The 17,957-nt window shown below is 36.6% G+C and overlaps 1 protein-coding gene across 3 annotated transcripts; it reads right to left on the reverse strand.

Moving 5' to 3' along the window:
- Window positions 1–1,240: 1,240 nt before the first annotated feature.
- On the reverse strand, window positions 1,241–6,454 carry LOC110900112 (serine/threonine-protein kinase D6PKL1). 3 transcript variants are annotated; one of them, XM_022147016.2, is made up of 3 exons: window positions 6,204–6,454; window positions 3,033–4,095; window positions 1,241–2,225 (listed from the first exon to the last, which is right to left on the reverse strand). In XM_022147016.2, the coding sequence occupies exons 2-3, from the start codon at window positions 4,091–4,093 to the stop codon at window positions 1,340–1,342; spliced, it is 1,947 nt and encodes a 648-aa protein (XP_022002708.1). In that variant the 5' UTR covers window positions 4,094–4,095; window positions 6,204–6,454; the 3' UTR covers window positions 1,241–1,339. The 3 variants fall into 3 exon arrangements, with proteins under 3 accessions (XP_022002708.1, XP_022002707.1, XP_022002705.1); XM_022147015.2 differs by having other exon boundaries at window positions 3,033–4,143; XM_022147013.2 differs by having other exon boundaries at window positions 3,033–4,138; window positions 6,204–6,453.
- Window positions 6,455–17,957: the final 11,503 nt, after the last annotated feature.

Raw genomic sequence — 17,957 nt, forward strand, 5'->3', positions numbered from 1 at the left:
GACGGGGGCTCGATACAGAGAAAAATAATAGCACGGGAGACTTTCTAGCACCGAGCGGATTAGAACGACTCTACCACCAATCGACAGGAGCGAAGCCTTCCAGAGCGCAAGACGCTTTTCAAAAACATCGACCACTGGTTGCCAATTTTTTTAACGTCAAAAGAAAACAGACTAGCAAGAAGCTAGATCGTACGAGAAAGTACATCTAGAGCTTACAAATTACATTAAATTTACACCACGTATTCCAATCTAACCATTTTAGACACCTTTATTTTAATCCACATACGAGTTCGATCATCAATCATTTTGATAAACTTTTGTTGGTTGTAAATAGTGGTGCACAAAAAAACCCGGACCTAGAACTGGGTATTGTAATAACCGGGTTTTTAAAACCTGAACCCGACCCTAACCGTAGGGTAGGGACCGGATATGCATAATGTCATCAGAACCCGAACCTGTAACCGGGTTTTTTTAGTACCCGTATTATACCCGGTTTTTAAGAACACCCGGAACGAGGTTTAATGAATACCCATAACCGGGTTTACATAATACCTGTAACCGGGTTTTAAAATACCCGGACCAGATTTTAAAAAATGTTCGTATTTAACAAAAAAGAACAAAAAGTTTGAAAAAGTGCGCACAAAATTCGCTACACACATTCTGTTGCTTATTTCGCTAACCGGGTTTTCAAATACCCGTTCGGGTTTTATCAATATCCTATGTGGGTTTTTCAATACCCGAGCCATACCCGAACCCGGAAATAGGGTATTATAACACCCGAGTATTATAAAACCCGACCCGAACCTGAGTACATAGGGTATGGAATTCCTGGTCAGAACCTGGACCCGAACCCGACCCGGGTATTCTCAATACCCGAAAATTAAGAGCCCGGTCGTACCTAAACCCAGTTCCATACCCGGAACCGGGTATTCAAAAAAACCCGATTTGTGCACCTCAGTTGTAAATCACTAAAATTTGAACCACATTTTGAAAACATCTTTAAAGAGTTTATAGGTGATAACTAGTGTTTTCATAATCGGACTCGATCAGCTAGTCGGATAGGAAACCAAACACAAGGTTGGTTCACTTCAATAGGGGTTGGATTGTCTTGATATGGATCGGTGGGGTTCTGACGAGTAACGGTTGAACCAATGACTTGGTTAATGACGAGTGAACCAATAAGGCAACCGGTTCGATTACCAGTCAATTTTTTCAAAACAATGGTGAAAAGAAAACACAATAAAGCATAATGGTTGCACATATAGATTGAATAGCGATAACGATTACAACTCTTCAAACAAAACTATAACAATTCTAAATATTACAGAATGGGCTATAGCTAAAAGAACTCGAAATCAAGATATTTACCTCCAGGCTTAACACCCGGTCCCGCCATTCGTTTACTATTATTGCCCATCGCAACTTGGTCAACCGGCCCGAACTTCATGGGCGGTTCAGGCTCCACGGGTCTAGGCACTTCTGGAGGCGTACTACACCGAATCAGAGCCCAATTCACACCTTCGAAAAACGGGTGTTGTTTAATCTCGGTAGCTCCCCGTTTAACACCGAGCCGGTGTTGTGGTTCCTTCACAAGCAAACCCCTGATCAGATCCCGGCTCGCGTAGCTAGTAGCCGGTGAGTCAGGAAACCGTAGCTGTTGACCGACTACGTTGAACAAAGTGGCTCGGTTTCCCGCACCCTTGAAAGGCGTTCGACCGTATAACAACTCGTGCAAGAATACCCCGAATGTCCACCAATCAACCGCACTTCCGTGCCCCTCTCCTTTGATGATTTCGGGCGCTAGGTATTCATGGGTCCCGACGAACGACATCGACCGGGCTGCGGTTGGTTCTGCGACAAGTTCGGGAAGCTGACCGAAGAGAGGGGTGGGGTCGAGACGGGGTTTTGGGCTTCGTTTTTTCTTGCTCTTTTGCGGGAAAAAACGCGGGAGGAAACACGCGGGTTGAATGCAGACGGATGTGGGCTCCATACAAGCGGGCTGCACACAAAAGTCATTGCTCGGGCGGCGTTTGGTTGGATCGGAATTCAACGAGGATGATTTAACGAGGGTGGGTGACACGGTGCATCTTAACGAGAGGTCAAAGTCTGATAACATTATGTGACCGTCATCGCGTACCAAAACGTTTTCGGGTTTTAGGTCTCTGTATACAACTCCAAGCATATGGAGATACTCGAGAGCTAATAAAACTTCGGCAGCATAAAACCTGCTCAAAATATGGAAACATATAGATTACAACAATATTGCTTATAACATATTGATTACAACAACTAGGCCTGTAAACGAACCCAACGTTCATGAACTGTTTGTAAACTTGTTTGGCGGGAAGTTTGTTTATTTGATAACAAACCAACATGAACACAACTTTTTGTTCGTTAACGAAGGAACATGAACACATATTTTGTTCGTTCATTTATGTTTGTTTATTTACTCCTGTTTATGTTTGTTTATTTACACATGTTTATGTTCATTTATGTTTGAGTTAATTACTGTTTTTGTCCCTGTGGTTTGTCAAAAATTACTATTTCAGTCCATTAGTTTAAAAATTGCTATTTCAGTCCCTATGGTTTCACTTTCGTAACCATTTCAGTCCCTGTGGTTTCACTTTAGTAACCATTTCAATCCATTTATTCTGTAAGTACAGGGACTGAAATGGTTACGAGGTGGACTGAAATGGTTACGAAAGTGAAACCACAGGGACTGAAATCGCAATTTTTAAACTAATGGACTGAAATAGTGATTTTTGACAAACCACAGGGACGAAAACAGTAATTAACTCTTATGTTTCTTCAATTACGTTCATTTGTGTTGTTTATTGTGTGTTAAATTACGTTTGTTTAAGTTTGTTTGTCTTTTGTTCGTTTACGTTCGTGAACTACTCGTTTAGATTTTAAGATTTTAAACGAACGAACATGAACATGCCCATTTTCTTAATAAACGAACTTTATCAGAAAAAATGTGTTTGATTATATGTCCGTGTTCGTGTTCAGTTAAAGTTATCATAAATACATACCTTGCTGCATATTCCGAGAAATGTTTGCCAGGTTGGCGTTGTCTCAGTGTATGCAAATCGCCACCTGGACAATACTCCATGACCAAACACGAGAACCGATCGGTTTCAAAATGAGTGTATAACGTCGGCAAGAACGGGTGATCAAGCAATTGTAATATATCTCTTTCGGTCTGAGCTCTCGACAACTTCTTTCTACTAGCAAGTGACGCCTTATCCATCACCTTCATTGCAAAATAGCATCGGGTCCCACTCAACTCCGACTGATAAACGCTACCAATGTCACCACACCCGAGTAGTCTAAGCAACCGAAAATGACTCATACCCAAAAGCCCGTCGCGTGCCCTAATTGCAATAATCGCTTTCCACCTAGGATCGTTACCTTTGTGCGGCTTGTTGGTGCCACCTGTGAAACTACTCCAGTTACTCTCGTCACTGACACCGCTACTATCACTAACGCGGCTTATACTCGTTTTCCCACTTTCAAGAGATTCCCCTCGAAGGGGTAGTTTTGTAACTCCACAATTACGGTCAACACGGTCAACACTAAGCGTTCCATCACTCATACGGTATGTGCTTGTGCCTGTGCTCATTGACGTAAAGAAGCCTGTACTACCAATGCTACTATGTGGGCTTACGTTACCACTCGGAGGTAAAGAAACATCCCAAACACACTCTTTCGCGTCGGAATCTCGACATACGGGAGAACTTACTCTATTTTGTGATATAGAAAGATCTTCGATAAACACGCCGTTTATGGAACTTTTTTGACCGATGGGTACGCAAACGGGCGTCATTAGATCCATGTCAACGGGTTCAGGCGGGTGACTAGCTCCCGAGAAAGAGGTGGAACCAATATCGTCACAAGAATCATCGTCCCGTAAAGAGTCTTTCCCTTTACACTTTGTTACAGATACGGGCAAACTAGAGTCGTGAACTTTGTGTGCGTTTAAATGATTAACGTCTTCTTTAACCGAACCGAAATGTGAACTTGATACTTTTATGATATCGGGCATCATCTCGCCTGAAACCGGAAGCTTTTGTGAATCATGAACTCTCCTCATTTCTGCTTATGGTATATAACATTAATCAGCATTCTCTTCTTGTCGCTGTTCGGCAAAAGATTAAGCAATTTAATAACAGTAACAACATTTTAGAGTAAAATGCCATTTTCGTCCCTGAGGTTTGGCCAGATTTGCGACTTTCGTCCAAAGGTTGTTTTTTTTTTTTTTTTTTGCATCTGGATCCAAATGGTTTGAAATCCTGCCATTTTCATCCGGCTCGTTAACTCCATCCATTTTTCTCTGTTAAGTCAGGGGTATTTTCGTCTTTTTTGTTAACTTAAAGGGCAATTCGTTCTTTCGAATACTTATACGTTATGCTAAATACTTGTACATAAAGTGAAAAAGAACGAATTGTCCTTTAAGTTAACAAAAAAGACGGAAACACCCCTGATATAACCGAGAAAAATGGATGGAGTTAACGAGCTGGATGAAAATGGCAACTTTTAGATCCAGATGCGGAAAAACAAACCTTTGGATAAAATTCGCAAAACTGGCCAAACCTTAGGGACGAAAATGGTATTTTACTCCAACATTTTATTTGGTACATAGTTTGCCTATGAAAATGCTGCAATTTTAAAGGGTCACAAAAGCAATTAACACCTTAATAAAGAACAACTCTAACTACCAAAATGGATGCAACTATGTCTACCTATTGATGAAAAGCATTGTAAAAAAAGTGTTTTGATATCAATATGAATTAGAGTAAATTACGTTTTTGGCCCCTATGGTTATATCACTTTTACTATATTAGCCCAAAATAAGAATTTTTAACATATCTGCCCCCATGGTCTTTATAACTAACCATTTTGGCCCCTAAGTCTAACAATTTTAGCCCCCATGGTCTCTATAACTAACCATTTTGGCCCCCATGATCTCTACACTTAGGGGCCAAAATGGTTAGTTATAGAAACCATGGGGGCAGATATGTTAAATATTCTTATTTTGGGCTAATATAGTAAAAGTGATATAACCACAGGGGCCAAAAACGTAATTTACTCTATGAATTAAAATGATGAAACACCCTTGGATACCAGAATAGAATGGGAATCTTATGAACCAAAAGATATTCAAAGCATCAATAGCTTATTATAGCTAGCTTTTGTTCAATATAATAAAAACTTGCAGCAAGCACAATGGTCAGTCCAGGCGGCAAATAGCCAAATAGGTATGTTTAGGTTTTAGCTTAGCTATTTGACCTAGTGCTACATTAACTTTCCAATCAAACCTTTAAACATCATCAATGACAATATTTTGTTCCAAATTTTAACTAATAGAATCAAAAGTGTTCACGTTAGGGATGAGATCGGTACTGGTACCATAGTAAACGCATCTTACAAGTACCGATACCGAAATTTAGCTTAAACTAAAACCAGATACCGTACCGTATATGTTCGGTCAGTACCGTTAAAAGTCTTGAACCGGTACCCTACCGCACACTACTGATATCGAAATTGAGCTAAATTCAAAAGTCAAAACCGAATACCTATATTAGGTCGGTACAATTAAAAGTCCTGAATCGGCACCGTACCGCATGATACCGACACCGAATTTGAGCTAAATTCAAAATCGAATACAGTATCGTACATGTTTGGTCGGTACAGGTACAGTTAAAGATACCGAAAGCGTACGGTAGGGTACCGCGCAGTTCGGATACCGAAACTGACCTACATTCAAAACCTAATATATACCGTAACGTATATGTTCGGTCATTAACGGTACGATACGGTATCGATCGGTACTGTACCAGTAAACAGTGTTAAGTACACTATTTCTCATCCCTAGCTCACGGATCAAATTCATACCTAATCAAAACAAAAAACATCACATCATCTTATAAAAAAATGAAATAAAATAAAAAAAAAACAAATCACACAAACAGATAACACAAATTAAAATCAATAAAACGCCTGAAAATTCAATTCAACAATAATTAAACAAAATTAGTTACAGAAACCTAATCGTGTTCTTGTAGAAGAGATTATGATCAAATTTAAACCTAATCGAACAAAAAACACATAATAATCGATTACAAAATCAAATCAAAAACGAGAATAAACAAATTAAAGTCAACAAAACGCGTGAAATTAAACAAAATGTTGAATAAACTCACCAGACAGATCTGAGATAAACAAAGAGGTGTAACTAGTGGTGAGATTTGAGCTTCGTGTTGCTGCTACTCAAGTGGTTGTTTGTTAGGGTTTGTGAAGGAGTGAGAGAGAGTGTGTGTGTGTGTGTGTGTGTGTTATGAGTGTGTTAATGGAGAATGCAGAGAGATTTGTTGGTTCTCTGCATAAAGGTGAACTGTGAATGCAGAATGGCAACTGATGCTATGAAGATGACAGCTGATGACTATTTGGTTTGCTTTTTCTTGCTTTTTTTTTTTTTTTTTGTTTCTCTCTCTTGATTTCTCTGTATTTATTATGTTGTGAAAAGTTTTAATTATTATTATTATTGTTATTTGATTGTATTAGATTATTTTTCATTGTTATTTGTAAAAAAAATAAATTATTATTATTATTGTTATATGTTATAGGATTGTATTAGATTGTTTTTGATTGTATTAGATTATTTATTATTGTTATTTGATTGTATTAGATATATAAATAATATTTCAAGTTGGTAATGAGGAATTAAGTATTAAGACGGGTGTAAGATACGGTTTAATAATCTAGGTTGAGATTTAGAATACCGGACTTGTCCAGAAGACTAGAACAATCTTATTTGTTATCCCTAATGAAAGCTTTCTTGAAGTCGAATCATTTATTTGCGTGTAAAAACGCCAAATGGTATGTAATGAGAAAGTAGACGATGAACATTTAAGTAATCTATGATTCGATAAAATCTATACATGTGTGTTGAAGCTTGTTTTAGAAAAATATGTTGTTTTTTTTCGTTTTCTTATGTGGTAATAATTGAATAAGTAATACTTAGGGTTATTTGTTGTTTTGGTAAACGAATGCATATTGGAAGGTCATATAGGCGGTAGTTGATTTATTAATTGTCTAATGAGTTTTAAAACCCACTCAATAACAAATATTTACCATTTCAAGAAAACGGTTAATAGAATTTAAACATCGTGTGACCTCCCTCTACTTCTTCATTGTGGATTCCCTCTTAACTTTCTAATAAGAGTTAATTACTGTTTTCGTCCTTATGGTTTGTCAAAAATCACTATTTCAGTCCATTAGTTTAAAAATTGCGATTTCAGTCCCTGTGGTTTCACTTTCGTAACCATTTCCGTCCACCTCGTAACCATTTCAGTCCCTGTACTTAACAGAATAAATGGATTGAAATGGTTACGAAAGTGAAACCACAAGGACTGAAATGGTTACGAAAGTGAAACCACAGGGACTGAAATCGCAATTTTTAAACTAATGGACTGAAATAGTGATTTTTGACAAACCACGGGGACGAAAACAGTAATTAACTCTTCTAATAAAGTAAAATGTATTGTCGTCAATAACTCTAGAGATGTTTTAGGTATTGTGATCTATGATTCGTCTGCTCTCTTATACATATGTGTGGTAAGTTTTCATCATATAACCCCGCCATGCAAAGTTTGAAGCGGTGCATTTTTTATGTGCTATGATGACTTGCTATTAATGGATTAATGCAATCATGGAATTAGACACTCCATTGGCAAATCACTAATACGACACAAGTGCTTTGATAGATATCATACATCCATGGTCGTAAAACTTGCATGTCTTTTTATTATAGGTCATGAAACATATGAACCTGATAAGTAACAAGGAATTGACTATTGTGACGGGTGTAAGATACAATTTTATAATCTGGGTTAAGATTTTGGAATACTAAACTTGTCCTAAACATAGCTCTGTTATCATCGCTGATAAACCTCTCTTGAAGTCGAATCATTTTTTGCATGTAGAAACGCCAGACGATATGTAGTGAGGAAGTAGACGATGAATACGTAAGTAATTTATGATTCGAAACATGTATACACGCGTGTTGAAGTTTGTTTTAGAAAAAAAAAATATATATGTCGCTTTTTTTTTTTTGTTTTCTTATTTGATAATAATGCAGAAGTAATACCTAGGATTGTTTATTGTTCTAGTAAACGCAACATGTTTGAAGATCATATATTCGGTGAAAGATTTGTTAATTGTATAATTAGCTTTAAAATCCACCCAATAACAAATTTTTACCATTTTAAGAAAACTAATAATAAAACCTAAACATGATATGTTCTATCTCTGCCTCTTCGTTGCGGATTCTCTCTTAACTTTCTAATAAAGATAAAAAATGTGTTGTCTTCAATAACTCTAGAGCTGTTTTAGGTATTGTGGTTCATGATTTGTCCGCTCTCTGCTACATATGTGTGGATAGTTTTATTTCATCATATAACCCATGCAGAGTTTGAAAGCAGTGCATTCTTTGTGCACTATGGTAACTTGCCATTATTGGTTTTGTGCAATCATGGAATTCGACACTCGATTGGCAATCACTACTACAACATAAGTGCTTTCTTAGATTACATATGTTTGTGATCGGAAAACTTGCATATCATCTTATTATAGGTCGATAAAGGAAATAATCATTAGAGCATCTCTGATAAAGAAAATGTTTTTTTATGTTTTTAAGAGTGCCTCATCAACCACTCACCATCTTTATCTTCTCTGCTCTCTTTCATCAAATCCCCCTCACATGCATGATTTTGGCTGATTTTCACCAAGAAACCCCCCCCCCTACTCACTACCTTTATCATCCACGTCATCTTTCTCTTTTGCTGAAAGCAGCCATAATCTTCTTAATGGAGATGGTCTAGGGTGAGTCGCTATGAAAGTGACGTACGCCACCACTAGGCGTCCCTCACCGACCAGTCTCACGATCAACATGAGAAAGATAAATCACGTGTCTCAAAGCAAATTAGATGGTGTTGAAATTTGATCCCCATACCTCCACGATAAATTCTCACATCTTTAGCACATGATGCATAGGTGGCTCACTATGCATCCTCGTTCTCAAGGTACATTTGAATGAATCTTAAGTATGGATTTATCAATTTTTACATTTTCATTTGAAAATTAAAGAAAAATTAGTAAGTATCAATTTATTGGTTTATGTTATTGTCACATGTCTCTTGCCAAGAATTAAGAAAGAAAAGGACATAATGGTCGAAGTTAAAGTGGGTGGGCAGAAATAAGGCATAGGGTGGGGGGTGGGCAATTGATTTGTCACCATTAGATGGTGGCCCATTTATGTCCCTCTTTTCCACTACATTTTTTTGTAATATATCTTTATTTGTTTTTTATTTTGGTTGTCAATGGTGATGATCGTGGTGGATTTTGATCCTCAATCTCACTTTGACTCAATACTATTTGGATTCTAGGTAAATTCTTGATGTATATTGTAATTATGTGTAGTTAATTGTAAACAATTAGGTTAGATGTAAGGAACTTTTAAAAACGTATAAATGATGGAAAGTGATTGGTGATGAAGTGGCAAATAAATGTTATGACTTTAATAATGTGGGATCATTTACTAAATACGCACTTCCGGTTATCCAACTCCAAACGCCATGTGCAACCTCGACCATAGTTTGGTTTGGAAATTTGATTCTAATCTGGTTTATAGTTTAATTTCGTCTTGGTTATATGATTTTGTAACATTTTAGACGAATCTTACATTGTTATGTTTCGTTATGTCAACATAAGATAGATATTGAGTCATAAATGCACCTCCTCAAATATCGTTAACACGTTTTAGGCACATTTGTTGTGTGGATGAGACGAGAACTCCCCTGTTTAGTGTGCTTGAGTGGAAACAATCAATGGTGGGTGACCTTCTTAGTAGACTTCGCTATGTAGCTAATAACAAATCCATGAGTTACTCGTAGGCAAAATAGACCTAATTGATTGGTATGCGTGTTGATGTTACAGACTTATATCAATGTAATATATTTATGGAAAAATTACAAGTTTTGTCCTTCATCTTAATACCACTTATCAGGCGGTGTCCCTTTTAACGAATTTTGACAAGTTTTGCCCTTGTCCTTTAGGCTTAACCCAGTTAGATTTTCTTGTTAAATCTTGTCACCCAAGGGTATTTTAGTCTTTTCACCCATTTATTTAATATTATTTAAAAGAATAAAACAAAATATTTTAGGGTTGGCTCTTGAAATAAATGGGCAAAAAGACTAAAATACCCTTGGGTGACAAGATTTAACAAGAAAATCTAACTGGGTTAGGCCTAAAGGACAAAACGTGCAACAAAATTCCCTGTAAAGGGCAAAACTTGTCAAAATTCATTAAAAATGACACCGCCTGATAAGTAGTATTAAGATAAATAACAAAACTTGTAATTTTTCCTATATTTATTACACAAAACTTTGTGAATAAAATATATCAATTGTAAGTTATCTCTTGATGGAAAGATATAGTATCTGAATTTTTTCTACCTAATTATATTTAAGGGTATAAAAGCTACTCATCATAAAAAATAGAAACATTGCATTTAAGAATGAGAGAATCACACAACATATGATTAGTCATGCCCCATTTTGTCAAAAATTTATGAAATAGCAAGACTCTACGTTAAGAATTTATAATGTTAATAAATAGCCTCAACTCAAATCTGTTTTGACAAACTATTTACACTCAATTATTATGAGTCTTTTTGTCATTGGTTTATATTTTATATTTTTTTAATAAATGTTCTTTTAGGCCATCACCACTTTGATGGGTGGTAGAGGCTTTGTGTCTTTTAGAGAGTGATCAGCATTCAATTCCTGTATGAGGTAAAATTTAATGTAATTTAGGAATACTGTTATGTAACCTTTTCCGTTAAAAAAAAGTTCTTTTAGAATCAACATAAATGAAACAAAATTAATATACAAGTAACCTTTAAAGTTATTACACAGTATACATAGTAAATATTATTAGTATATCCTAATTAATGTTACACTGTTCAACTTTATCCTCATACACCAAAACTCTTTTAAAGTAATTGAGTAAGTTAATTTATCTCAAGTGAATTACCTCTCACTTTTAACTCAGTAATGGATCCATAACTTTTTCTCAACACGAGTTAAAATAGGTTAGCTTATAACAAATCAGATAAAAAATAAGTGTATATTCTTGCTAGAATAATAAAAAAAGATGTAAGCACCAATACATTTACCACTAAGAGCATTTACATTTATGGCTCCATCTCTATCTATATATTTCAACTAAAAAACACACTTTTCTCTATATTTTGTTTATTATTCAAAAACCTCTCACATTCAACTCCCTATCTTTATCTCTATCATACTCACAAACACTTATTTTATTGTTTTTTTTTCATTCCTACATACTCACAACAAAAATATAGAGGGTTAATATGAGCCTCTAAATATAGAGGTTGTATTTTGTTTTCTATAAATCTTTCTCTATTATAGAGACTCTAATGTGGAAGTGTTTTTGATATTTTCTTTATTTTTTACTCTATATTATATAGAATGCATGAGTAAAGAGTCTCGAATGTGAATGCTCTAAAAGAGTATTACATTACGAAACATATACGAAAAAAAAGCAAAAGATGACATGGAGACATTGAATTTCAGATGTAAGGAGGTTAGACTATTTGATTTCTCAAGAACAATCATCTTTCAATTGTTTAATTATTTTATCCTAATTTCATACCTCCTTATCAATGTTGGACTTTGACATGAGTATTAACAAGATGTGTGATTTTATGCATAGATAACCAATCAAGTCTCATTTAATAGTAAAGCACCAATACATCATAAAAAATTAAGGGTTATTGAATTTTAATAATCTTAACTTTCATCCATTTGCCAGTAAAAAATTCCTCCCGACAATTTCAACTTGTAAGAATTTTGCCCTCATCGATCATATTCTAACTGGGTTATAACCCAATTAGTTTTTTGTTGACGTGACAGCTTGCGTGACACAAACCTAGTTATTGGCTGATGTGGCTGCTTATGGATATACTTATGTGGCACAAACCTAGTTATTGGATTTTAATAATCCTAACTTTCACCACCACCAACAACCACCGCCACCACCACCCTTTGCCGCCATGATGGTGGTGGCGGCTGATGGTGGTTGTTGATGGTGGTGGTGGGTGGGCGGCTGATGGTGGTGGTGGTGGCTGCTGATGGTGGTGGTTGGTGGTGGTGTGGCGGCTAATAGTGGTGGTTGTTGACGGTGGTGGTGAAAGTTAGGATTATTAAAATCCAATAACTAGGTTTGTGCCACATAAGCAACCACATCAGCCAATGACTAGGTTTATGTCACGTAAGTTGTCACGTCAGCAAAAACTAGCCGGATTATAATCCAGTTAGAAAAGGATCGATGGGGGTAAAACTCTTACAAGTTGGGATTGTTAGAGAGGATTTTTTAAGTTAGAATTGATGCCGGCCAATCGATGAAAATTAGAATTATTAAAATCCAATAACAAAAAAAAAAATTAATGACTTACAATATGATGTCAACAAATTTTGATAGCTATGTTCCTCTTACAACTATTTAAGTAAATAATAAAAGCTTGTTACATTCATTAGGTAACATGGTCATTAGTATCCAAGAAGTCAAGATGGCCCCGTGTTGGAAATATCTATTTAACTATGTCCCCTTAAAATGTATACATGTAATATGATTATTATGTAAACACACATACTAATTACAAAACAAATTTGTTGTATAAGAAAACCCATTGTGTTTTCTTAGGTTTACATAACCTCATTCAACAATAAAAATATCATAGAACATATTAGTTGTACATATAAAATTTTAATAGTGTAATTTATTTATTCCTAATAAGCACATAACCTTGTCATAAAAGAATCAATTAGTTCCCAATCAAAATTTCAAATTTAACAATGTGATCAAAGTTTATTGTTCTATAGCAAAATACAGAAAGCTAAAGAACTTTGAATTTAAGTTCCACACGAATATTATCATTGTATAATTTTCAACACGACCCCATTAGGAGACACCATCAACACCTCACTAACGTATAGCATACATCGACCCCCACACTACCCGCTGACGAATGGTGACCCATATATGGCCCCTACCCTACCCATGCAACGTTCCCTCTTTAATGATCTTCCATTCGTGCTCCATCTATCCATAACTTACCCAGTGGCGAAGTTTGAGATTTCCGACCGAGGGGTCGAAAACGTATACACCTAAAAAATTCTATACGAAAACTACATACCGGACACTACTGAGCGAAAATCGAGAGGTCGAGCGCCCCCCCCCCCCCCCGCCACCCCCCGGCCCTTCTATCCCGTGCCCCTGAACGGCTGAACCTACCCCACCCCTAAACGACTTATGTTTTTCATTCCTAGTTTTTTTTTTCAAAGCTACATGTCCATCAAAAGCATATAAGCCCGTATTTTGTCGATAAGAGAATTTTAAGTTGGGGGTTTTTAGCCATTTTAAATTGGTTTAATCGATATGAAATTCATTTGAAAGTTAGGTGGACAATTTTAACTTTGTAATAGTTGAGTAAGTTAACAAGTTATTTTATATATACTTTTTTTTGATACGCCTAAGTAAGTTAAGAAGTTATTTTATATATTTTTTTATACACCTAACATATTTTATTGATGAAATGTAAAATGATATGTAACTTGACGTTGAAGTCACTAAAGAAAAGAGGTTGATGACTTGATGTATCGCAATATACCTCAATCCATTCTATGAAAAGACATATCTGTGTGAATTATGTAACCACAAGAGGCAATTTGAGTATATAAAACTGTGATCCCTCTACTAATAGGAAAGATCCGGGGCGGGGCAGATCTATGTGTCTTGGTGGGTGGGCGGACACATTCTTTAAAAAAAAGTTAATGTATTTTTTAGGCAAAAACCCAATTGCACATCCAGTAAATATTTTTTGGGTCTGCCACCGGAAAGATCCTTTCAGTGACTTTCTTGAAAATGAATCCAAGTAATTATAACCAATCAAAACGTCTTTGATATGTTAGAAAACACTTAGACCATACGTAATAGGGGTTTTTTTGGACGTTTTCCCCCTAAAAAACGCCTCAAAACGCCCATCTCCTACCCCCGGGGGCTTTTTTTCACCAAATTTGCTTTTGGCGTGCTTTTTTTCCACGCCCTGGTTCATTTGTTTTGGCCAATCACCCATGATCTTCCTTTTGTTTGTCCAATAAGATTTTTTATGGTTTTTTATTTAATTTTATTACGCATCTTTTAACATAATGGCCCACATCCCCACTACACCCATTTTAGAAAACGCCTCATAATGCCTCATTGCTGACTGGGCTGCCACATTACGCAAAACGCCCAAAGGTAAGAACATTACCGCTACACATGGTCTTAAGACCACCTAAAATATGAAGTATTATTTACTTTATTGAACGAACTAGGGTTAAGACCCGCCCGCGTTGCGGCACGGGTATATCGTAAACATTGAATGGATTAGTCCAAACGTTATATGATGCATTAACCATATGAAAACACACATTTCGACGTATCCAGTTGAACTCAGTGTAACCTGTATAAGCATTGTGATTGGATCAAACGTAAAGTAAATGGAATTCATATCGAACAATCATAACGTATTATATGTGACCCAACTCATACATAGAAAACGTAACGGGTATGAAGGAAAATATGCACATGTAATCCAAAGGGATTAATTAGAGCTTTCGGAAAAAGAGGAGAAAAAGAAACCATAATTTGACTCCACTCGGTTCGAAAAAATCTTTACGAAACATACATAAAATAAACACGAAAACATATTATATTTGACTTGAATCATTTAAAAAAAAAGTTTACGTCGAAACGTAGAACAACTTGATTTTTTTACCAAACGTACATAAAAATATGCACGTAAAAATGGTTTCTTTAAACAAAAACGTATTATGTTTGACCTGATTTGTCTATAAAAAAAGGTTTACGTCGGAATGTAGAACAAATCACATTTATACATACCGGTATATAAAATATGCACGTAGCAAAGGAAGTATAAGGGGTAAACCGAAACAAAATATTAGTAAAAAATTTAATAGGTTAAAAACGTTCGTAAAACCGTGTCAAGTAGCACCAATGCCACAACGACATCGACTCTCAAAATCGTAAAAATAAAATAGATAAAATGGTTGAAATTACACTAAATGAAAATGAGACTAAAATTGTTGAACCACGCACACCCGTTACAGTGTTTTAATGCGAAGAAATTAACCAGAAACGTAAAACATACAAAATAATAACTTAGTCGATCTAGGACCCGCCCGTTGCGGGGAAGTTTTCAAAAAGGGAAAAAATGTACGCGTTGCGACGAGTCTGTCAAATATAAAAAAAATAGAGCAAAAACGTTGAACCTCACATGCACGCTACGACATGTTAACTCGCAAAACTTAGAACGAAACGTAAAACGAAAAACTTGCGAAAGATAAAAAGTATGGAGGGGCCAAAGTTGTAAATAATAAAGTGTTGTGTTAAATTACAAAAGATGAAAAAGTTTGAGTTAAAAGTAAAAATTTTAAATGGGTTAAAATGTGAAAGAAAAAACTTTAAGGTTGAAAGTGAAAAACCAAGTTTTTTCTTTTATTTTTGAAAAAGTCCCCAAACATAAGGTACGAAACTTGCTCATTTATATATATGAAATAATAATGTTGGAATACTTTGTCACACCCCCAAAATCCACACGCGGAGTACCACCGCTTGGAGGCGTGACATGACCAGGATCAAGCCATCAATCATATCAAACATAGCATTTAATAATAATAAAAGTCATTAAAGTAGTTCATCATGACATGATTGATGTTTCAAAACCAAGCATTGTTTAAGTAGCGGAAGCATTGTTGTAAACCCAAGTTAAAAATACTGAAATGTCATAAGTGTCTAACAAAGTAATACGATCCTTGTCCACAACGACCGGCTCCTCTTTGTGCAAGCTCCATGTACCTAACGATCTGCAAGGCATGTAACAGAATGATCAACAAACTAGTTGAGCGAGTTCACAGTAAGTAAGTGCGTAACAGTAAGTAACGGGTGGCTCTACTGGGCCGATAGTAAGTTATACTGGTGGGGGCTTCCCATGTTATGTGACCACTAGACTATTCGTATCAACTACTCGTATCATCCCTGTTCTTCTTCCGAGAACAGTAGCGCGTATGGGGTGCACGTAGGTTTTACGCACGTATCCTTCACAACCGAGGATAGGAGACGCGGGGGTGTACGTGGGTTTCACGTACGTATCCTTTGTACCGAGGATAGAAGTAAGTAATGCGTACACGTAGGTTTTACGTGCGTGCCTGACATCCGAGGCAGTGATTGGCATATGACCACGTAGGTGTTATTCTAACCTACGGAACCATCCTGACCTCCGAGGATCATGGTAGGTGATAGTCTAGGAAAAGCATATGTACGTTCTTAGTCAATTGTAACCTTTATCCCATTCCCACGACCCGGGAATCCCATGCCTTAGTAGGAGTGTGAACTCACCTGGGTTTGCTCGGCAGACAATAAAATGCTCAAGTATACAAGTAAGGAATCAACCACGTCCTATCATGGTTACTTATGCAAGTTAGGTTCGTACTCAACTATTGCACGTATAAGCTACACGTATGTATACACATATAATCATGGCAAGAATCACGTATGCATGTGAACTGGTAAGAGCATAGCATTAACATTCATGTGCAATTTAGTGTCTAAGCCCGAAATACAAACAGCCCAAATATCATATCAGCCCAAATAACATATCAGCCCAAACAGGTAAGCAGTCCAATTAGCAGTCAATCGAATTGGGCCCGTGACAAGGTAGGCCCAAAACAGTGTACGAGCAGCTAGTCTCGAGTCGCAACCGGCGATCTCGAGTCGCAACCGGGATTACGAGTCACAACAGCTGATTACGAGTCGCAACAGGAGGTTGCGAGTCGCAATGGTGATTTCGGTTCATCATGGTCCGGTTACGAGTCGCAACGGGACTCGCAACCATGGTCTCGGCTTGTGCTGTTGTGGTCTCGAGTCGTGATTGGTGATACCGAGTCGCAACCGTGTGTGTGTAACAGCTTATAACAGTTTCCTTATTTCCTTTAACAAAAATCCCGTAATTCCAGCAAACAGATTTGGCAGTTTCAATAACCGATCAATCATGGCAATTATCAAATCAATTACCAACATTTATCAATTTCATAACATATTCATATGATCAACTCGTGTAATCAACATCAAGAACAGCCAATTTCTAATAATCAAACATGTAAACAACTAACTTATAGGCTAGCATGCAATCTAAAACATCACAGCCGGTTACAAGCACATGCAATTCAACCGATTTAACACTAAGAACATCGACTAATCAGCAACAAATGATCCGGTTCTGTTCTAGCATATCAACATATATCACCAAAAGTAATTATATGGATTCTGTTTGGTTTACTAGCATGAACCCTAATCGGTTATGTAACACATTCCTAGATCATGCAATCCGATAGATAATCACATCATCGCAAAACCATACATATCAAGCATGAAATCAACAAATACCACACTAACCGAGATGATGAAAGTTGTGAATGACAAAAGCTTCGAGAGGGAAGAATGCCTTCAGTTCCGAGACAGAGGAAGAGGGTTTGGTGTGTGAGTTCTTGGTTGCCAAAAGTGAGAAAAACTAAAACCCTAATTGTGTATATGCATATACGTGTGAGGTGAGGGTGGGCCGAAACCTCACTTGGGCCGTCTTGTGATCTCGAGTCCATTACATGGACCGAGTGGGTTTGCAAACAATAGTAAAGCCCAATAGATTTATGGATCGGGTGTAGTGTTGTGTGGTCCAATAACGCAAACATTTAAGCATTTAATCCGTAACATTCATTCAATCAAATAAGGTTTACATAAACACGTATCGTTAC

The sequence above is a fragment of the Helianthus annuus genome, chromosome 13 (assembly GCF_002127325.2).
Source record: "Helianthus annuus cultivar XRQ/B chromosome 13, HanXRQr2.0-SUNRISE, whole genome shotgun sequence".
NCBI classification, from domain to species: domain Eukaryota; kingdom Viridiplantae; phylum Streptophyta; class Magnoliopsida; order Asterales; family Asteraceae; genus Helianthus; species Helianthus annuus.